Below are 23,876 nucleotides of genomic sequence, written 5' to 3' on the forward strand. Positions count from 1 at the left end.
AACATCATCACAAAGTTTCCATCCGTAAAAAGATAAACATGTAACCTTGGCATCAGACCCAGTAACATTGACCTTTAGTCAGCTTACTCCTCGTTTACTTCTGGACAACTTCATGTAGGAGAACCTACACAATGTACATTTAAAATTAGAGAAATATTTCAAAGAAAAAATAGCAAACATTCATTTTTCTGGATCTGACTCAAAATCAAATGTACACAACTATGGACTAAGAGAAATTTCCCAGTGAATTTTGAGAAAAATGCTCCTGAGTACTTCTCAAGAAATAGTAATAACAAACTTCAATTATCAAAATCCAAGATGGCTGTCTGTCTGCCATTTTGTTTCCTGATCTTGGGACCAAGAGAAACCCACATATGGATGGATCACAGCTGCAGATGCAAGGCAATTTGAATATCTGGGCAAAAAACCCATGCTTTTCTGTTCATCATCCATGGATGTAATTGGCACACCCAGGGTTGCAGATTCACATTCTAGTTTTAGATGTATATTACACATTCTAGTTTTAGATGTATATTACAGAGTTAACTCGGGAATTGTTGACCTGACTGAACAGATTTGAAAATAATAATCTTTTGAAGGTGATCATGAGCTGCTGTTGAGAAAAAAAACCACCATAAAATGTTTGGATTTATTTTAATAATTAAATGCACCACAACAACATACTTTCATATGATTTAAAATCATATTGAATGGTGTCTGAAAAAAACATAGTTATATGTAATTGATTCCGTATCTCTTTTAACAATTTTTTTCAACACACATTTAAAAATATATATAAAAACAAAATATGTATTACAAATGTGTATCAAAACAAATGCATCTCAAAATGTACTGTAAATTGAAAAGTTTTATAAATGTTCTTGTAAAAAATATGAACTTATGCATATACTTACCAGGTACAAATATATACATGTACATCTTAAATGTGGGTGAATAGGAGTGTTGGTTTAAAACTCAACACACAGGAACCACCGGTAATAAGTTGTGAACGTAAGGCAAGGACAACCATATATGGAGGCCATCAACAGGAATGTTGTGAGCGAGTCCGATTCTCGGCTGGTCAAAATAACGTCATGATGATAAATAATTAAAAGACCAACATAGTCTGGTCTTGTTTGTAGATGACCAAATAACTTTTGTTTGTATTTCATCCATAGCAGTTGCTTAAACCACAATTTAGAATAAAAAATTTCATAAAAACATGGCTAAATTACCCCATCCCTTAGTCCAGCAGGGGTATAAGCCCCTGGCCCCTCCTGACAATTGTTCTTTGGTTAGAAAAGTCTTTGTTACACAAAATGGTTAATGAAGCAAAAATTCACCATCAGATCTTTCACAGCGAGCTCGAGAGTCTTGGTCGACTTTGAACCCTCGGAGTACTACACAGTTATGGGGTGTGGCACAGTACCATTGATAATATAAGTACCGTCTTTACTAAAGTTTCTACTTGTATAAAGGAAAGGTGATGCTGGAAAGGAGCTGAGGTATGAGTATAAAGCACAGTCTTTGAAAGAGCAGGGCGTCACTCTCCATGCATATCTGATTCCAGCGACATTCCTGGCCAAACAAGTTGCTGTACTGAGTATTGCAGTGCTGCGAGTGACCTTTTCTATGGAGGTCTGTACCCACCATGACTGTTCACCACACTCTGTCTTGTTACCGTAGCAACAACAGATCTGTAATAGAAAACAGGTTGATTGTAGGTTTAAAGGTAAGTACATCTAAAATCTTGTTCCGTTTATAATTTTGGTAATATATTCAGACTTTTCTGAAGTGCTTAAAAAACAACCACTATAAAAAAGTAGTAATTCCTGATTTCCAAAGAAAGGTTATTTTATTTTTTATTTTATTCTGAGATGTATTGTATGTTTACAAGTGAGTATTTGTAGTGAGTGGCTCCGGAATGGCTGGTTCCGGTATTTAGTGATTGCCAACTGAGGAGGACAGAAGGGGCCGAGGATTTCCGGAGGTTATAAGTGCTGACCAGGATCCTGACCGAGTTGGATCATATCTGAAATAGCAGAGCTGTCCTTTGGGGATAGTCGCACTCATACTTACCAGACGATATAGATATATACGACTAAACGGCCGTGGTGAGTATCCACATACAGTTGTTTACAACAGATGTACTTCATGCAGTAATCTATCTAAGTTTAGATGATGTATTCCAGACTTCATGCCCCAAAAGTTGTAAGGTTTAGATTTGTGAGGGTTACCTACCCTAATCCTAATGGCAAAAAATTACAAGGTCCATACAAGTTGATACATAACCTGGTTCTAATGGCACAAAAGTTGCAAGGTCTGTGACCGAGTTACTCACATTAATCCTAATTGCACCAAAGTTGAAAGGATTGTCAGTTACTTACCTCAGTCCAAAAGGCACAAAAGTTGCAAGGTTTACATGTGAGTTACCTGTCCATGACAGCTAAATGTGAAGTATGAGAGTTTCATACTTCAGTAGATATGGAGCTAAAAGTTGTAACGTTAAGGACTAGATGAGTTGCCTACCTCAAAGCCAGCCTTGTTCCTTAGATGGAGTGCCTCTGAACCATTATTGTAGATAAGTTCCAGTGTTTGATCCTTGGTGTCCACCTTGTAGCCAGTGGGTAGTGGAGCCTGGTAAACAATATCCTTGTGGTGATAGGCCACAGCCAAACTGGCATTGACCAATCGTCTTGCTACGTCCTGTTTGTCACCCGGGTGGATGCTAAAGGCCAGAATGGTATACACATGTATATACAAAGTAATTGGTGCAGTATATATCAGATGAGGAACTGCTACTATTAAGATTTTTTTACATTTTTACATGGGCTGAGGTGCTGTAACAGTTGTGGCACTTATTAACTGGACTTCAGTTAGACATGGTTAGATGTATAGAGGTTTCACAAAGAGTGGTTGTTGGATATGGAATTATTAACAACTTTATTAATTTATTAATAACTTACGAGTGTGGAATAGATTCCATATCCCAAAATCACGAGTTGTGTGACCTGTTTCTACCACAATAATATCGGCTTGAATCAAAGGTAAAAGTGGCCAAGTCTTATTTCGCATATGCAAATAAGGCGTACAGGTGACGGCCGGGACTAAGTAATAATGTAACGTCATTCGATTATTGATGACGTCAATAACAATTGCAGCTCAGGTCAAAGTTTGAATCCTTAACCAATCAAAAGACCGAAAGGTCATATTCCACAAGTGGAATGTAACATATATATATATGTACGTAACAGTCAGTACATTTATACAATGGCTTGACTGTGAAATAACATAGGGTATTGTGGTAGAAAAAGGTTATAGATAGCATATAGCAGAGAAAAAAAAAACTTGCTGAGTCCATGTCACCATAAGAGTGCAAGCTTGATAAAAAAAATCTTGGGGGCTTACAAATAAGAAATAAAGTATAAGATGCCCCCAATTTATGCTGGAGGGTTGGGTGGCTAAACCCTAATTCCATAAATGAAGGGGGAAGGTACGATTATCCATGCTCAGAAACAGCTGGCAAGTATACATGTTGTCTCACTTGAAATGCCTTATCTGTAAGCTACCTTACCTGCCTACACTGCTCAGAAAGCCAGGTAAGTCCATAGCGTTAGCCATGAAGGTGTTTACCATCTTGTGGTTTGGTACATAGCCGTAATCTGCTGTCTGATGCCATCGTATCTCAGGAAAACCATCAAACTTTGTCATGTCTGGCTCATTGGCACCAAGCTGTAGGTGAATTGGATATGTTAAACACAAGTGCCATGGAGCAGAACAATATATGCTCACTGAATGCCATATTGGGTAATATACATCAGGGAAAAAAATGTCGATCTCTAAACAAAAATCAAACACTGAAAAGAACAAAGGGCAATAACTTTTGCAAAAATAATTGAATCATGATTCTTTTCACCGAAACACAACAACATTATCATGATTATAAAGCCTGCTAAGTTTCAAAGAAATTGGATGTGTCCTGCACTGCAAGATAGGATTTGAATTTTAAAAATCAAACTGATCTGCTTTGCAAATCAAAACAAGTTTCATGCAAAATTTAAGTGTTTTTCATACAGAAACCAGAAAGCAATACATCTATATGAAGTTTTAAGTTGATTGACCCAAAGGAAATTTGACAGATTTTCTATTTATTGACAGGGCTGTGACTTTCGAACCTGAAAAGCAATCCCAAGCAAGTACTTTTGATAAGGTAGTACTATACAAAGTTTGAGTTTAATTGGTCCAAGGGAACTCGAGTTATCAAATGGAAACCAAGTTTCTATTAATAGCAACAGTGACCTTGGCCTTTGACCTTTGAACATCGAAACTTAAAGCAATCCCAAGCAAGCACTTCCTATAAGAAAGCAATGCACCAAGCACTTCCTATAAGAAAGCAATGCACCAAGCACTTCCTATAAGAAAGCAATGCACCAAGCACTTCCTATAAGAAAGCAATGCACCAAGTTTGAGATTGATTGGCCCAAGGGATCTCAAGTTATCCGAGCAAACCTGTTTTCTATTTATAGTAGCAAGGACCTTTGACCTTTGAACATGAAAAGCAAGCACTTTTGGAAAGGAAGCACTGTGGAAAGCTTGATTGGCTGAAGGGAACTCGAGTTATTGCATGGAAACCAATTTTCTATTAATAGCAACATTGACCTGACCTTTGACCTTTAAACCTGAAAAGCAATCCCAAGCAAGCACTTTTGGTAAGGAAGCACTGTATGAAGTTTGAGTTTGATTGGCCAAAGGGAAGTTATTGCATGGAAACCATTGTGCTGACAACGACGCCGCCGCCAACACTGACGCCGACATAGTAATACCTATATGTCACCCTTTCAAGGCGACAAAAAAATGGGGAATACTTTTCACTTTTACAAAAATAACTTAATCAAAATTCTTTTCAGGGAAATGAAAACACAACTTCATATCATGATTATAATGTATACCAAGTTTATAAGAGATTGGTCAAAAATGTAGATCTCTGGACAAATATCAAATACAAAAACAAAGGGCAATAACTTTTGCAAAACGTTTCTAATCAAAATATTTTTTAGGGACACACAACATCATTATTGTGATTATAATGTATATCAAGCTTCAAAGAGGTAAGACGAACAAGAGATCCCAGAGGGATCTTGGCGCCCACCATTGAATGATCTTTATAGGTTCCATGTCAGATTGATCTTTTCTCTACTTTTCCCTTCCTCTAAGTCTTACTAATCTGTGTAAATTCAGAAACAGCCCTCTAGGACTTTTCAAACAAGGGTAACCTATATATAAAATTTAAGATTTGGCGATAATGGATGTCTGTTGTTTTCGGATTGGTCCCAAAATGCAACACCAGGGACCAAGGGGAACCTACATATGAAATTTTCAGAAAGATCCCTTCAGTACCTTCTGTAAAATAGCGATAACAAACTTCAATTGTCAAAATACAAGATGGCTGCCTGTCAGGCAGGTTGTTTTCTGACTGGTCTCAAAATCCAATATGCATAACTAGGCACAGAGGGCAACCTACAAATGAAATTTCAGAAAGATCCCTTCAGCAATTTCTGAGAAATAGCGATAACAAACTTCAATTGTCAAAATCCAAGATGGCTGCCTGTCGGCCATGTTGTTTTCCGATTGGTCTCAAAATGCAATATGCATAACTAGGCACCAAGGGGAACCTACATATAAAATTTGAGAAAGATCTCTTCAGTACTTTCTCAGAAATAGCGATAACAATCTTAAATTGTCAAAATCCAAGATGGCTGCCTGTCGGCCATGTTGTCTTCCGATTGGTCTCAAAATGCAATATGCATAACTAGGCACCAAGGGGAGCCTACATATGAAATTTGAGAAAGATCCCTTCAGTACTTTCTCAGAAATAGCGATAACAAACTTCAATTATCAAAATCCAAGATGGCTGCCTGTCGGCCATGTTGTCTTCCGATTGGTCTCAAAATGCAATATGCATAACTAAGTACCAAGGGGAGCCTACATATGAAATCTGAGAAAGATCCCTTCAGTACTTTCTCAGAAATAGCAATAACAAACTTCAATTATCAAAATACAAGATGGCTGCCTGTCGGCCATGTTGTCTTCCGATTGGTCTCAAAATGCAATATGCATAACTAAGTACCAAGGGGAGCCTACATATGAAATCTGAGAAAGATCCCTTCAGTACTTTTTCAGAAATAGCGATAACAAACTTCAATTATCAAAATCCAAGATGGCTGCCTGTCGGCCATGTTGTTTTCCGATTGGTCTCAAAATGCAATATGCATAACTAGGCACCAAGTGGAACCTACATATGAAATTTGAGAAAGATCCCTTCAGTACTTTCTGAAAAATAGCGATAACAAACTTCTATTATCAAAATCCAAGATGGCTGCCTGTCGGCCATGTTGTTTTCCGATTGGTCTCAAAATGCAATATGCATAACTAGGCACCAAGGGGAGCCTACATATGAAATTTGAGAAAGATCCCTTCAGTACTTTCTCAGAAATAGCGATAACAAACTTCAATTGTCAAAATCCAAGATGGCTGCCTGTCGGCCATGTTGTTTTCCGATTGGTCTCAAAATGCAATATGCATAACTAGGCACCAAGGGGAGCCTACATATGAAATTTGAGAAAGATCCCTTCAGTACTTTCTCAGAAATAGCGATAACAAACTTCAATTGTCAAAATCCAAGATGGCTGCCTGTCGGCCATGTTGTTTTCCGATTGGTCTCAAAATGCAATATGCATAACTAGGCACCAAGGGGAACCCACATATGAAATTTGAGAAAGATCCCTTCAGTACTTTCGGAGGATTAGCGATAACAAGAATTGTTTACGGACGGACGGACGGACGGAGGGACGGACGGAGGGACGGACCACGGACCACGGACGCAGGGCGATTTGAATAGCCCACCATCTGATGATGGTGGGCTAAAAAACACAGGAGGAGATTGCCGGACATACAACTGTTTGCACAGGATGGGCAGATCCACAAGACTACCTTGATTAGAACTTGATCAACTGTTTAAAATAGTTTTGACCCCTGTGACCTTGAATGCAGATTCAGGTCATTCATTTACATACCTAAATCTGGTAGCCCTTCATCCCAGAATGTAACATGCCCAACATAAGGCCTCTCCTGGTTATTGTGAAGTTGTTTGAATACTTAAGATTATTTGACCACTGGAAGTAGCTCAAGGTCATTTATTTGAACAAATTTGGTAGCACTTCATCCCAGCATGCTCCAGGCCTAATATCAGGTCCTTGGGTATAAACATTTGAGTTTATTTGACCACTGTGACTGACATTGAATGTAGTTTCAAGGTCATTCATTGGAATAAACTTAGTAGCCCTTCCCCCAACTTACTACAGGCCAAATATCAGGTCCCTGGGTATCATGGTTATTGAGAAGAAGTAGTTCGAATGAAAAGTTGACAACAGACGGATGACGAAGAATGGACTACGCACCATGGCAAAAGCTATCTTGACCCTTCTGGCCAGCTGAGCTAAAAAAAGAGAGAACTATACAAAAGTGAAATCTTTTGAAGAACAAATTACATCAATAAATCTGAAAGTTTTCCAGATTGTGTCTGTATGGGTGCAGGGGGATGGAGGAGGAACTTAGGAATATCATGAAAGCTTAAATTGTTTACTGGTAGTATAAATTGGCCCAAAAAATAAAAGTTGATCTCATGAAAGATAGATACCATTACAAAGCCAAAAGGAAATGATGGGTCGTTCTGTCTGTGTGAAGCATGAAACTTGGCTCTCCAGTCGCTGATCATTGAGGGGAAGGTACAATTGTAGTTATGAGGATGTGGAGCATTTGATTCACCTATAAAAACAGAGATTCAATATTTAATGTACATGTGATATAGAATCTTATATATATATAACCTTAGAATCATATATGGTCATGTAATTAGCTCTATGTATGGTCAGTAAGGTCTAAAGTAGTATGCATATTGATTTTGGTTATATTGGTTGGAACAGTTCAATATATATATCGACCCGCGATGCTTTTCTGTTAAACCTTTAAGTTATATTATTTATTTATTTATTTATTTGTTCATTCATTCATTCATTCATTTACTTTTAGCATCTGTACACCACCAAAGATGTTTCCTTAGTAATCATAATAGGCCCTCGGCGAATTTAGTATCGACCGAGGGGGATCATTTTTACAACATTATGATACTTTTTGTTGTTTATACCTACTATATTTGTGTAACTGTTCCATGTTCTATGTCTATATGTGATCGTATGTAATTTACCTGTGTCTTGATAAAGGGGCAGATTGCCTCGAAAATTTGACAATTTACTTGTCTGTACTGTCGTTATTACTACTTGACATATATATATATATATATATACATATATGCATGGTCTATATACTCTAGAATGGTACTTCATGTTACCTGATGTCACCATATATATATAGGAATTGTTTTTTGCATATCATATGCATTTTGATGGGGATGAGCCTTATATCTACAAAATTAATGTACATGTTATAGGAGGTCTATACGATGGTTAATTGGGCAGTGGTTGTCCATACATGGTAATTTTGGTTCCAGCAGATTAATATTTACAGATATATATATATATGTATGTATTGGGTTTGCATACCTTGGTACCAAATAGTTCCATATATTGTCATGTTGAGGAGAGGGTTAACCATGGCATTCCACAGGTCAGAGTAATTTGGTGACCAAAACAAGGTTTGTCCATCAGAATAACGATAATCTGAGCTTCTGTCTAGATCTGTAAATCTATAAATACATGGGATAATTAGAAACAAAATAGTTGGAACTTCTACTTAATTATTTTCAATGTTAAAAACAAAGAGTTTAATCTTATTTAAGATTACCACAGACCTTAATCATTTATCAGTATATTTTTGACTTGGGGTTTTGTAAAAGATGTTGAAGTATAATGTACTAGCTAGTGATGCCATGTCAAAACATCATATTTTACAGAAAATTGCACTTTTCCAGGCTTAGGTAATAAAAAAAAATACATGTTACCTGACTTTTTCAGTGTTGTGAGGTGATCCAAACAGGCCACACTTCAATAGTGCATCAGGAGAGGACCAGGCCTCCACAGGTGTACCTCCCCAGCAAGTATTTACCAGACCAATGGGGTAGCCCAGCTTCTGGTACAGGTATTTACCATACAGCCAACACACAGACGAGAAGTAGCCCCACTCTACATCAGTTCCACCAATAGAAGCTGCAATCATGTAAGATTATTAGAAGTTTTTTAGTCAAGTACCAACATTCTGGAACAAAATTTTGTTGGAAGAAAAGCCAAGATTGAAATATAAAGATGTGACATTTTCAGTCGGAGACTTTCCCCATACATAAAAACCATATGAAATATACCCGGTTATTATTATTTCACATATCTTCATTTTGACTGAATTACCTCCCTTGTGGGTAATGACTTTATTGACCGTGAGTTATATGTCATCATTTTGTAACATAAGCCCCATAAAGAAGCTATGCAGATCGTATGATCTGAACATCAAGTTTCTCACTTCTTGTGGGTTGTTAAATGCTTAATCTATAGCAGTTGATCAGGGTAATTAACATCTTTTCACATGTCTTAAAGTTTCTAAGATTCTTCAATATGACGGAGGTCAGTGAATTTTTTTTTTATTCAAGGCGCTGCTTGTTTTCTAGGATGACAGTTTTGATACTGAGGTAGGATGATTGTGGTGTCCAGGAAGTTCACCTCTGTACATGTGTTGCTGGCCTTCTGGAAAACAGTTTATATACGAACAGATGCCTACTTATAGTTGCTTATAAGAATAGACTTGATGTACAATATATTTCATGGCCCAAGGTTCTTTTGATGATTGGAAATAAGAGTTTATGGCTTGACCTACCATTAGAAGCCACAGACCAGTACTGTTTAATGCTGTTTTTAATGGTGAAGTCTGATAAAGGTGTACTTGATCCAGCCCTCTGGTTTACTGTAAATACTCGGATATGTGGATAGTTGTTTGCATCTTGTATTTCCTCAGTTGCATTGTTTCCCTGAAAAAATTACATTTGGTGACATTTTGGATAAATGAACTAAGTGGACATTAATTTGCTCACAAAAGCTGTGAGGTTTTGTCATTTGTCAGAACGTTTATTTTATGATATTCAGTTATCAAGAAACATATAATTTAGATCACCTTTGTGAAATATTGTCCTTATAAAATCTTTAAAAAAAATCATGATTCACAAAATGTATAATAAAGTGATGGCTCCATACCATTCTGACTGTAAACTCCATGTTTGACTGCCCAGAACAGATCCATACATCTCCAAACAGGACATCGGTAAGAGTAATCTCCCCTGCCAGTCCGCGAGCTGTGATATTATATGGGCCTGGATCCACCACAGGGTCCAAGATAACACTCCATATTCCATGTGTATTAACTAGGCCATATTGAGTGTTATTTCCAACAGTCACTCCCACATACACATAAGTAAATGGATGGTAACCCCAAACAACAGCCTTCTTTGGTGCACGCTGCAGAACCATATGGTCCCCATAGTAAGTTGCAAATTTGAAGTTATTATTGGAATTCTGTACATCATTAGGACCTGAAACATATTTCACAAAACATATGACACATACAAATAACATTTCTTTACATAGTAACTCTATTACATATTCTTTATTAATAAATGTATGTATATATACATGACATGTGATACAGAAAAAATTGCTTTAAAGGCAATTCTTTTTTCTGCATCTTTCAAATCATTTTTGGGAGGTAGTATTTTAGGAGTGTTTCATATCCAATTAAAATCCATCCATTTCAGAATGAAGTTGTGGAAACTGACAGAAAAATAAAGTTGAGACTAAAAATATAGGTAAAATTCAAGATTGTGATTCAATTGTTACACTAAAAATTTAATCAAGTTTTAAATCGCTCTTTTCTGAAACAGTCAATTTATTTAAATATTTCTTCGCCTAACCACAGGTGCCTGGCTCGTTTTATAAAATATAACATATAAGAGTAAATATAAAATCTCATTTATATGTACTCTTATATGTTATTATTTTATAGAACGAGTCAGGCATGCACCTGTGGTTAGATATATATAGGCTAAGCTACATCTAGTGATCATGAATTGTTGATTAACTTCCTTTTTCGTGCGTACAATCGTTGACTAGAACTACTTTGAGAAAAGGTAGTGCCCCAAAATTGGAGGCTTTCAAACAAGATTTGTTGCAATAAATCTCCTCCTCTACCGTTCACATGATAAGACTACTCCAATAATATTAGAGGTTTACACGACAGGAAACTTTTGACAGGCTGTCATGTAACGTCGCAATATCCACCAATGTAATCAGGTGGAATAAGACCTCATATACGTATAGGAGTAATGTTAAGACTAGAACGAATAATCATACCCTGCTTTCACTCTGACGAAGACCATCTGTCAGAAATCTTCCGTCCGTCGTTCAGAGCTACGTCATCGCAGCTAGTTAAGACCGGAAACGGGTACTATAGCATATCATATAGGCCTAGCCTATAGATAGATAGAAAACAAATTGGCGAGCGCCCACTAACTCTGCTTTCGGATCATGATCAGGACGTTGATAATTTGAAATTTTAAAAAAAATATGATATTGTCATCACTACATTGATTACCTGATGCATCCATCGCCATTTCTACATAATTATCGTGTGATTTATGTCCTGATCCTATACAAAATGCTAGCGATATGCCGAGCACATATCCTAAACACAGGAACGACATCTTTTGTTTACAATCTGCATCGAGCGGCGCTTGTACAGGATCGATCGGTGTAGTCAAAGCGCTTGAATCACAGGCGAAAACGAAAGCAAAACATCGGTGACGGTCTCGTGACCAATGTACTCGTTAACCGAAACAAGGACGACTACCTTCAATCACTCAAACTAAATCTCTTGAATAGGAGTGGAGAGCGATGTTGCGATTACTTTTTGCTTTATTTGCAGGCATTGCTCATGCAAGCAGCCAAGACGTCATAGAAATGAGCATGCTAGATAGCACAATAGGTACTGTAACGGGTCGGATGTAACAAAGGTTTTGTAGAGAAAGCTTGATGTTGCATAGGTATTTGTAGCCTTGCCTGTCAATACACGCATTGCCGATATCTGTTTTTGTAGTAACGTCACACTGTATGTACGTGTAATTTGGTGCGTTAAGTGGGTGACTAATATGACACTAGTGTGCCTGTAATACAGTAGGCTAGTCAAACATTGATTGACATATACAACCAACATTAGGCATACTGGTTATAGTGCTGTACATGAACATGTGGTACCGTCATCTAGCTATTGGTTAGCTCGAGTTTACTTTTCTCTGACCCTGTCACCATGTCTGGTGTAGTGGTGACAGGGCCAGAGAAAACTATAGGGGTAGCTATTGGTATGTACATATATGGCAGTGGCGGATTCAGAGGGCCCCCCCCCCTTTCAAAATTTGAAAAAAGGCATATAAATATATACATTTTGTTGTATTGCACAGGTATTTATGTTCATGGAGAACAGACCAATTATCTCCGACTAAGTCCTCTACATGTATAAAACTTAAAATCATCAGATACACCAAGATGATTAAATATTGGTTAAATATCATGCATAACCAAATGATGAGGAATTTTTAGCCTTAAAAAACCTCGCTTAAGCCAATATGCCAACCCCCCCCCCCCCCCCCCCCCCCCCATAAAATTAGTTTGTAAAGTAAATCTCTAATTTGGTGGTTTATGATGCACTAGAATGCACCACAGAGCTTTATATATAATTCAATTATTTCGAGGGAGCAAACCCGACCCCCACTGCAAGGCCCCCCCCCCCTGCTTTCCCAAAATCCTTTATCTGCCACTGTATATAACTAATTATGATTGTTATGATTATTATGATCAGTTATAATTGTAGTCTTATTGTGTCTTTTTCACATCTTTTTGTTTTTACTTCAATTCAATTTTAGTTCCCTCGGCTATAGGGATTAAACCAATATACAGGGTAAAACCTCGATCTGGCTTTGGTATACTGTAACAGAACTGGACTGGGGTAGCAGGGGTTGTCAATTTCCCTTATACTACTGCATACAATTACAGTGCAGGTCTGATTATCAAATTTTATGTTGTGAAAATCATTTTCTTTGTTATAAATGGTTAAATTACCTGTTATTGATAAATTTGATATGGATACTTGTAATACAAGCAGGAATTGACTGGACCTGGGAAAGACACAATAATAATCAAATTAAAAACTGGCAAAAGGGTGGCCAGTATGTTCCTGCATTCTTTGATATCAAAGCTAGTGCACATCAGACTTCAACAACAGGTACACAGACTAATGTACATCGAACAAATCTCAAGGTTGCTCCTCTGTGATCTTCAAAAGTTTCAACTTAGTGATTGGTCAGGTTCTTTTTCTAAACACCAATCAAATATCTTTGTGTGTCTTTCATGTTGTAATCCAGGGGTGCAGACATTCTGAGCGAAAGTGAACATAGCCCCCTGGGATATCATATGGATCATGATTACAGGGCTGGATTACTGTGATGCTTTTGAACTTGTTTACTAACTGTAAAAATTACTGTTGGAAAATAATGTTGGCCATAATATTAAAAAAAAAGAGTGTCATATAACAAAAAAGGCTTTCACTTCATTACGAAAATTAAAGAGTGTCTGCACCAGTGTTATTGTATTGTAAATAAATTGATGCAAAAAAAAACAACACTATTCTGTAGGTCCTACAAGAATGCATGTTTTAGCATTGCTCCTAAGCGAACCGCTGTGTAGACTCCTCTTGGGTTTTAATTAAGATTTTGTGTTTGACCATGCGACTGGTTTGAGGTCTGGATTACAAGTTTTATGTTCAACTGATTGAACTACAATGTATTAATAAGATAAGTTCTCTAAATCCCGCCAATTGGTATACCATATTAGCTAATGCTTAATTACCATGAGTACACTGTGATGATAACAACTTAATCCTATCCTACACAATTTTTAAATGGAACCCAAACCATAAAAGAGTGAAATTCCTGTACCAGAAATATTTCCTAACAGACAGATTGCATAATAATTTTTATACAAGGGTAAGAAAAGCAAAATTTCAATTTTGTGTTAAAATATACTGTTTCCTGAGAGATGTTTTTTCTCTGAATTATCTTTATTTTTTTTAATTTCCTTTTATCTTGGGTATCTGACATGTAATTCATATCATCAACAAGATTGTTTTCCATTGAATTTCAGGTGATGCAACACCATTGAATATTCCCAAGCGATTTTCTTTTGCTGCCTACTATGGTGATCACATGGTTCTTCAGAAAGCCCCACAGCGTGCTGTCATATGGGGCTACAATCCATTTACAAATGAGTTCATAGATGTATCTGTGGACCAACAGAAATACCATGCTTTAGTGGACTCAAATGGACTGTGGAGCGTTACCCTTGACCCTGTGGAGGGACCAGGACCTTACAACATAACAGCGCAGGGGTCACAAGGGGAGATTACTCTCAAAGATGTCTTATTTGGAGATGTTTGGCTCTGCTCTGGACAATCCAATATGCAATTTACAGTCAGTCAGGTATTGAATAATTATGTCATTCCAACTTTAAAAAAAAGAAAAGAGATAGAAGTATAAACCTTGGTTAAAGTTTGCTGTAAAGTAAAGCTAAAACAGAGGATAGTCCCATGAAAATGAAACTGTCATCCTGACTGGAAATTGATAAAACTGGGACAAATACATACAAGAATACTTCTGCAAGGAGAATAAGACCAGGTTTTTCAAAAGTCTAGATGTAAGTATCTCCTGCTTCTTTGACATCACCTGTCATGCAAATCTAATTTAAAAACATTCTCAAAATGGGAAAAACGGTGATGACAACAGAAGCAACAGGCAAAGCAACAAGCACCAAACACATCTGACTTTTTACGAGATCATAACTTTAACCATAAAACTGTCCAAGGGTCTTCATCAACGTGCATCTCATAAAACCCTTCATTGTTAGTTTTTCTATCCATATTTTGACATCTGTTGGCGAGTCCATTGTACATGTATATGCTATCCTTGATTTCAAGATTTACATGGACAATTTGTGAATGGTTTTGTAGAGCTTCAATGCTTCTGAAGAGATAAAGGACGCTGACAATTTTCCCAACATCCGAGTGTTTACTGTCAACCAGATTTCATCCAAAACGCCCCTGAAAGACCTTGATGCAGCGAATAGTATCAAACAGCCTTGGTCTGTTGCTTCTAGCAGTAAGTAAATACTATTAGGCTTATCATTACATGAGCCCAACCAGGCACATAACCCCATAGGCTTATCATTATGTTTGAATAAAAGGAGTAAGAAGTTTCAATTTAATGATTTATTTTATTTTTTGTTGTTGTTTGTTTTTGTTTTTTTTGTTGTTTTTTTTTTTTTGAGAAAATCTAAGCCCATTCACTGTTGGTGAAAAATTGCACTCAAACTTATAACTCGATATGATTTTTTTAATAGTATGAAGTCTGATACAGTACATGTATTTTATTTACTGGTACTCGCTAAACACTTCATGTACTTGGCAATATCTATGAAAACATACTGAACAATATTATAAGCTCACCTGGCCCGAAAGGATTTTGATGAAGTTTGGTCTGGAGCATTATTTGGCAAAGGAGATCAAATGTTGTTTGTATAAACAGAGTGCGTGACACTGTTGGGGCCAGAGGGGCGGGGCCAAAATGAAAGGGGTCCATTTGGCAATATTGATATTAACAACTTTTTTTTGCTGGAATTAAGCAATGTATGACATTCTCAAATTTATTCAAATGATGGGGCTGACCACCAAGGGTCTGAAGTGCAGTGCCAAAAGAGGTCCATTTGGCAATATTGATATTAAAGATGACTTTTTCTCTGAAACTAAGCAATATATGACATTCATATTTTAGTGGTAACATCCCTAGGTGGCTGGGATTCAGACTTTGTTTCTGGGTTATATCTTTGAAGCAGTTGAGATCCCCACTGCATAACCATCTATGGTATTGTTAGACATCAACAAATAAAGCTATTAACAAATTGAACATAAACATTATTTTGATGTTTGATCAAATCAACCAGGTGAGCGATACAGACCCTCTGGGCCTCTTGTATTATCATTATATTTTCAGTTGTCGTTTTGGGGTAACAAAATTTTAATATCAATTTTTTAAGCTTTATTAGAATTGAATTTGCTTGAAGTTTTGATTAAAGCCAGAATTCACCTTGCTTATAGTCCAGCTTATACCAAACATGCACATTGTATTACTGGTACAATTATATCAGACTTATAATAAGTTTGATTTTATTTTTTTAATAATCCTGTCATGTGCATTTTTATGCACATCTTTACAGGTTCCATTGGTGGAGTAGCTTGGGGCTACTTCTCGTCTGTGTGTTGGCTGTATGGTAAATACCTGTACCAGAAGCTGGGCTACCCCATTGGTCTGGTAAATACTTGCTGGGGAGGTACACCTGTGGAGGCCTGGTCTTCACCGGATGCTCTTGCAAAATGTGGACTCCACAGTGAAACAGTGGCATCAGAACAACTTAAGGAACCCTTTTACAATAGGTAAAGAGGAAGAATTTTAATAGAGGAATATCATACATTTCATCCTTCTACTGAAGGAAAATTGATTCATTTTTGATATCTAGATGTTTTTGTTAAACAAACAATTTTCAACTTTTCTCAAAGATATGTATTTTAAATAGAAATTGTTATCATTTAAAATGTATTAAAATTGAAATTTAGAAAAAAAGAAAGAAAAAAAAACAAAAAAAAAAACATGCCAATATTTTCTACATCTATACCAGTTACTGTCAAGTTACCTAAATGTTTCTTGACCTTTATTGATATATTTGTGGTAACTAACTTTTCAATTTCAGTGATGTATGTATTTTAAAAGTAATATCTATAAGTACAATATGATAATATATAGGATGTCTTCATATGGAAATTATGGTGGACCTCAAACTGCAGTTATTTTGTGGAATGCCATGATCAGTCCTCTTCTGAACATGACCATCTACGGAGCCATTTGGTATCAGGGTATGTAGTCCTACCATATTTTAATCATATCATTAAAACGACCATATATGGAGCAATCAATTATGTATCACTGCACTTATACTTACTAAAGTGAATTTCACACCATGGCTTCTTCTTTAATCATTAGTTAAAGTATTACAAATGTTACATCTCCAACAAGAGTGATTATAATTGATTGAACAGATTTAATAGACTTTTACAAACTGACTGATAAAAAGACTCAGACATGCTGTCTGCGTTGTGAAGGGAACCATGTCGTCCACTTAGTATAATACCTGACTCGGTTTGTTGTAACCCGTCAGAGATGAAAGTGAGCAAAGTCTGCAGCCCTTTATATAAACTTACATAGGGTGGTGTAGGGTGGCAGAGGGTCCCTCAATGTGGCCTAGGATGACACAGTGTTGCTCTAGGTGGTATTGTAATTATTGTATGACTCAACTCAGAGTGAATAGACCTCCAGGAAAAAAGAGACACAGTTTTAAGTTTATGTGTATTGTTTTATAAAAAAAATAAAAAAGAATAGTTGATGTTACTGGAAGATGGGATGGCTAATGAAAAGACATAAGTTGGTATGGTTCTGTCCGTTAGTAAACATGTATGTCTCTGCAGGTTCTATAAATACAATTAGATGTGATGATTGTTGCATGTGCCAAATGTTCCATCAACCAGTCAGCATATTACTGTATTATCTGGTTGACTGTAGAGTTCGAGTTGTATAGTCAATGTGTACCTTGTCTCCATTGAGGCAAAATGAGACGTTGATACAGTAATGATGACATAATAATGGGTTTGCCTCAGATAATGTCATGACATCATAGAGTGATGATCAGTATGTCCTGGAGATGATGTATGAGGTTTGTGTCAAAGACAGAGTGGTTGTGGAACGGAGGAGGGATTCGTTGGTTTATGATGAATCCCTTTTTTGTGTGCATTCTATTATAGGTGAGTCTAGTGGCCCAGTTCGCATATGTCTGTTGTCACCAATATTTTATGCATTAGGAGCAGATGATCAGGTTAACGAGGATTTGAATAAAGTAGCAACCTCAAAGTCGGCATATCTGAAGATTCACAACAGTATTTGCTGATGAAGCATCTACAATGTAGACTGTGCACCTGCTCTTAATGCCTAATATGTTGGGGCAATTAAACATGAACTTAGATTCCATTTCTTTGAACATCCACACCAATTGGACAACACAGAGACAGCCCAGTAGCACAGCATTTCAGCTTCCAATCACACTTCAAACTGGAAACATTTGGAATAGAAATACTAAAATTGTTCATATGACACTACTAGGGAGGTACATGTCTAAGGGTAAATTGTTGCATCCTCAGTCAGTCATATAATTAATAGACTATTTGTTTACATTTGTATTTCTATATCACAGGTGCCATTTTATGTATGCATTTTATGAGTGGCGTATAAACTGCTGGCAGCATAACATCTTTAATTTGTTTATAAGATTGTAATGAACATCTCTGACAATAATCATACCTTAAATTATTAGTATATTTTTGTATCACGGTTTCTTCAGATGACCTATTGTAATTTTAGGTGAAAACAATGCCCGCAATCCCTCCACTTACAACTGTACCTTCCCTTCAATGATTAGTGACTGGAGAACCAAGTTCCACACTTCACACGGACAGAACAACCCAACCTTTCCTTTTGGATTTGTTATGGTAGGTGTTGTAATGAACTGGATAGAAATCAACCAGCCTCTCTGTTTGATGTTATAATTGTACAAGTATATGACCCTTAACAGTGTGAGGATTAGCTAAAAACATGGTATATTAAGTTTAAATTTTAGTCTGTTATACTAAGGACCAAGGTCATTGTAAGTTAAAGATTTCAGAAAATCATTACTAATTATACTTACTGGGCAGTTTTTCCAAGAGAATCTCCTGCAATGTCATGCACATTATACAGCATCAGTGTACATTAGGATAGTTCCTTATTTCGTATTGCTGCATCCATTCAATGTGAAGGTCACTTACTTTTCATCAGAATATATTTCTCATTGCCATATTAAAAGATGACAATTTTATCTTCCTTTAGATTTCTGAATGTAGCACTTATGATAGTTGTTTTTAGCACTTTAGAAGATTTTGCATTGGACGCCAAGGATAGCCATGGCTGCTCTTTTAAGACAACGTTTGGCAGTATGCTAAGTGATAGCATGATTTCCAGTGGATAGTTATGAAACTTTATTATAAGAAATGAGTATAGGTAACAGTCAAAGTCACTGACCATTTCTGTCACAGCTATTAACTTTAGCTGTAATTTCCAATAGATATCTGTTAAATAAAGACATGAATTACACTTTACTCTGAATACATATTATGTTAAATAAAGACATGAATTACACTTTACTCTGAATACATATTATGGTTTTAAGGATGTCACTGTGAGCAATTGCCCTATATGCTTCATTTTCAAGCCTTTATAAGAAATCTCTTACAAGACTTAGATGTTTATAGAAATCTCCATAAAAGAATGCAAGTTTTCAAATTCCTTGCTATAGTCTTTAACTTTTGTTTGAAGGAAATCTTTGTCATTTTACTATTTTGCTGTACAATGGTTACAAGTATCTTTTTAACTGGCATGCATATGTTGACAAGTATCTGAAGATTTGTTTTTGAATGTTCCTAATTTGAAGCTTGGTGCCAATATTCCAAACATGAGTGATTTTGGTGGTTTCCCAGACATTCGTTGGCACCAAACAGCAGACTTTGGTTTTGTCCCAAACAAGAAAATGGAGAATGTGTTTATGGCCAATGCAATGGATCTTCCAGATTTTTTGTCACCATTTGGACCGTAAGTTCATTAGGTCACTTGCCCTCCTAAGTGAGCTTATGCCAAGGTGCGGCATCTGTCGTCTGTTCTGATATTTGAATAAAGTTGTAGGTTACATCATCAGTTTAGTATCTTTATAAATGGACTGGATCAACTATAAAGTCTGTAAGTTCAAGAAGCAGGTGAGCGATACAGGTCGATTAGGCCTCTCTTGTTTGAAATTATTGTCATATACAATTTCAGAGATTTGAACAGTCTGTTAATCTTTAAAAGTTTTTTTTTGGGTCTGCTAAGATATTTTATATTTTAATTGATCATTTTACTTTATGAAATCTTTATATGATTTTGTGAATATGCTTAATAAACAAAATAATTTGATAATTTTGAACAATTTTGTAATGGGTTAATGAAAAGTTGTACAAAAATTATCCAAGTTGATGCTAAACTTTAAATGAGTTGAAAAAGTGTTTCTATTTTTTCAAGCATCCATCCACGAGATAAACAAGATGTAGCAAGGCGTTTGGTGAATGCCAGTTTGGCTGTAGCTTACCACCACAAAGATGTACCTTATCAGGCCCCCCTGCCTTCTGGTTTCAAGGTAGACACTGCAGCTAGCACACTGGAAATCATCTACAATAATGGCACGGAGGCATTGCAACTCAAGAACAACGTTGGATTTGAAGTAAGTAGACAGGTTTGTTAGACCTAATTCTAACCTGGGGTTATATTGATTATATATCCATACTCCTCAAAGGAGATTAAAGAGATTAACCTATTAAAAACAGTTATAATAATTGGTTCAGAAGAACAATTTTCATGCTAACATTTTGCTTTCCTTGCAGGTCTGTTGTTCCTATGATGGTAAAGGGTTGTGTAATACTCATGCATGGTGGCTACAGGCAAATGTTGTCAGGAAAACATTGAGTAGTGTAATTCATAACAACGGCATCATGTGGTGCTCAGAATGTTGCTGGAATCCGCTACGCATGGAGGCTTTCCCCATGTACATTTATGGACTGTAGTCTGTACTCCTTACACAGCTCTCTACCTGCCTCTCCGTTCCAGTTCACTGATGCTGAATTTCACAAGGATGGAAGTTATACTGTAAACAATAGTATACCTCACCCTTTAGAGAGCTGAGAGGATTGAAGAATCCATTGATAAAGTTAGAGTGGGAATGAAGGGATCTGTTATTTTTTTACAAACAAGATAAGATCTGCCTTTATTTTTATATTTTTCTCGTTTATTCACAATGGAAGTTACACTAATTAGCAATGGTTGTAAACCCTTCACTGTGATCAGGGGTTGAAACATGCTCGATGTTCATTAATATTATTGTGATAAGTGTAATGTTCAATCATTTTTAAAACAAATAGATCTGTACACTTTTGTCCATCAATTAATATGCTGAAACATTTCCATTGTTAGATACATGTACATTATTGTATGCCTATTTGCATGGTTGCTCATTTTTGCTCTCTTCGTGTACACAGGCAAAATGTCTTAAGGTAATGTTGATCTTAAAAAATATTGACCTGAATTTGACCTGAATCGACATGAAGATATTTTACCTGTATTATACAATAGTTGATTGGAATTAACTCTTAAGTCTCTTGACTTAAATATTTTTGGTTTAAAACAAATTTCTTGTTTTATTTGTCTTAGAAGACTGAATTCCCTGTTTTGAACAATAAATGTCATCACTTCTGCTTTTTAGTAGAAAAAGACATATAATTGTTTACTTATTTGGGTCAGATTTGCAAGATATGCCTTAAACTTTGTTTTTCTAGATTGGCAAATAGAAAGACCAAAAGTAGCACCACATTTGAAAAGAAATCATTCCAGAATTTCATCAAATATTTTTCTGATGATAGAGGGTTCAGATTAAATCAGCCACCATCGTTGGATCAGAGATGATGATCACACAATGATAAAGGCATTCTCAGTTACATTCCTCTTAGCCTAAATTAGGTCATCCTTGAGACTAGTGAACTGTTAGTCTAAATTAGGTCATCCTTTAGACTAGTGGACTGCCTGGATGACTACAGTGTAAATTTGTGTATATTAGGTAGAATTTATATGATTTGTCATTCTGGGATAACAAAACTATTTTTTGTGATAGAAGTTGATATTCTTTAATTATTTATAAGTGCATGTACTAATTATACTAATTAACTCCCAAGTTAATGTTTTGGGCAAAATCTGAATTTGAATCCAAACAGTGTGTAAAGATGCATTTAGTCATTGTATTTACTTATTTATTAGAACAAAATGTACTTGATGTACTCTGTAGGACTGTGATGACTTCTCCCCAAAGTGTTACTATGGATGAAATAAGACCATTAATTATGAGAATCCTATATTACAGTGTACATGTCTCGTTTGCAAAGAGATTGATTATGCTAGGTTTTTAGCAAATTAAGCATAATATTGTATATATTGGTTTATTGTGTATTTGAAAGTCTTGTTTTGATCTGAATTTATTAACTTGTTAGCTTAAAGGCCATAAGGCAGTAATAGTGGACGTAAAACATGTTTGATACATCTATATTGTGTTGTTATTATTATATTTTGTGTGGTTTTAAAAAAACACTTATAGTTCATACAGTTTATGGTATGTAGTCTAAGAGTACATGGTATGTAGTCTAAGAGTACATATATGGTATGTAGTTTAAGAGTACATATGTATGGTATGTAGTCTAAGAGTACATATATGGTATGTAGTCTAAGAGTACATATGTATGGTATGTAGTCTAAGAGTACATATATGGTATGTAGTCTAAGTGTACATGCTATGTAGTCTAAGAGTACATATATGGTATGTAGTCTAAGAGTTCATATATGGTATGTAGTTTAAGAGTATATATGTATGGTATTTAGTTTAAAAGTATATGTATGGTATTTGGTCCAAGAGTACATATATGTATGGTATGTACAGTACATGTATATACATATATAGTATGTAGTCTAAGAGTACATGTACAATTTATATGGCATCAATTAATTATCACAATTTTCACATTCATAACGATATTGTTTGTTGTGTATCTACTAAACTTGTTCTATGGGGCCGCAGTGGTCGAGTGGTTAAGGTGTCCTGACACTTTATCACTAGCCCTCCACCTCTGGGTTGCGAGTTCAAAACCTACGTGGGGCAGTGGCCAGGTACTGACCGTAGGCCGGTGGTTTTTCTCCGGGTACTCCAGCTTTCCTCCACCTCCAGAACCTGGCACGTCCTTAAATGACCCTGGGTGTTAATAGGAAGTTAAACAAAAACAAACCCAAACCCAATCCATGTTCTATGTCTATATGTGATCATTTGTAATTTACTTGTGTCTTGATAAAGAGGCAGATTGCCTCGAAAATTTGACAATTTACTTGTCTCTACTGTCGTTATTACTACATGATCAATTATAATAGACTCTCTAAACTGAACACCTTTGGGACTACATAATAAAGCCAGTTTGTAGAGAGTTCCGGATTGTAGAGATTCTGCTTTTATAGCATTGTTGAATGCAAAAAAAATGAATAAAAGATATATTATAAAGAAGATGTCATTGTGAATTATTTGTGCATATATACAAACTTTGAATTGAATAACATATAATTCAACACTGGCAATATGACACTAAGTGTACATTACATTGGTTGAAAACAATCACTGATTGTTGTTTGTTTTAAGGCGACCTTCGACTGAGTCCGACCAATAAACCGATCAGACACTTTCTACAAGTGCAGATTCCCAACCTGAGGAAACGGCCTCAATTTCTAATTGGTCCTTAGTGTCAGCAGCTGTCGTGAGATCTAAGGTGATCTAAGGTATGCCGTCATCATCATCTCCGACTTCCTTATCACACTATGGGTATAAATGGACAAAAATGCATTCTTTATTGTACATAACAGCTAACATAACAACTGTTTAAGTGTTTATCCAGCCATGGCCACCTGTGGACAGTGATGGTACATTTACCTGTGTGACAATTACAACTGTATAAACACTCACCGGGAGCCCCTA

At 36.2% G+C, this 23,876-nt stretch overlaps 2 protein-coding genes across 3 annotated transcripts; one reads left to right on the forward strand and one right to left on the reverse strand.

Moving 5' to 3' along the window:
• Positions 1–637: 637 nt before the first annotated feature.
• LOC117327554 (sialate O-acetylesterase-like) lies at positions 638–11,775 on the reverse strand. Of its 2 annotated transcripts, none has more exons than XM_033884603.1 (9): positions 11,647–11,775; positions 10,254–10,588; positions 9,880–10,030; positions 9,017–9,221; positions 8,619–8,761; positions 7,697–7,824; positions 3,575–3,732; positions 2,530–2,728; positions 638–1,697 (listed from the first exon to the last, which is right to left on the reverse strand). In XM_033884603.1, the coding sequence occupies exons 1-9, from the start codon at positions 11,753–11,755 to the stop codon at positions 1,401–1,403; spliced, it is 1,725 nt and encodes a 574-aa protein (XP_033740494.1). In that variant the 5' UTR covers positions 11,756–11,775; the 3' UTR covers positions 638–1,400. The 2 variants fall into 2 exon arrangements, with proteins under 2 accessions (XP_033740494.1, XP_033740495.1); XM_033884604.1 differs by lacking the exon at positions 11,647–11,775 and adding an exon at positions 11,406–11,602.
• Positions 11,776–11,835: 60 nt separating this feature from the next.
• On the forward strand, positions 11,836–23,411 carry LOC117327555 (sialate O-acetylesterase-like). The gene is made up of 9 exons (XM_033884605.1): positions 11,836–12,036; positions 14,247–14,581; positions 15,109–15,256; positions 16,371–16,587; positions 16,955–17,064; positions 18,620–18,747; positions 19,725–19,882; positions 20,345–20,543; positions 20,704–23,411. Exons 1-9 carry the CDS (start codon positions 11,946–11,948, stop codon positions 20,881–20,883), a joined length of 1,566 nt encoding a protein of 521 aa, XP_033740496.1. The 5' UTR covers positions 11,836–11,945; the 3' UTR covers positions 20,884–23,411.
• The last annotated feature ends 465 nt before the right edge of the window (positions 23,412–23,876 follow it).

This window comes from Pecten maximus, chromosome 5 (genome assembly GCF_902652985.1).
Source record: "Pecten maximus chromosome 5, xPecMax1.1, whole genome shotgun sequence".
In the NCBI taxonomy this organism is placed as follows: Eukaryota; Metazoa; Mollusca; class Bivalvia; order Pectinida; family Pectinidae; genus Pecten; species Pecten maximus.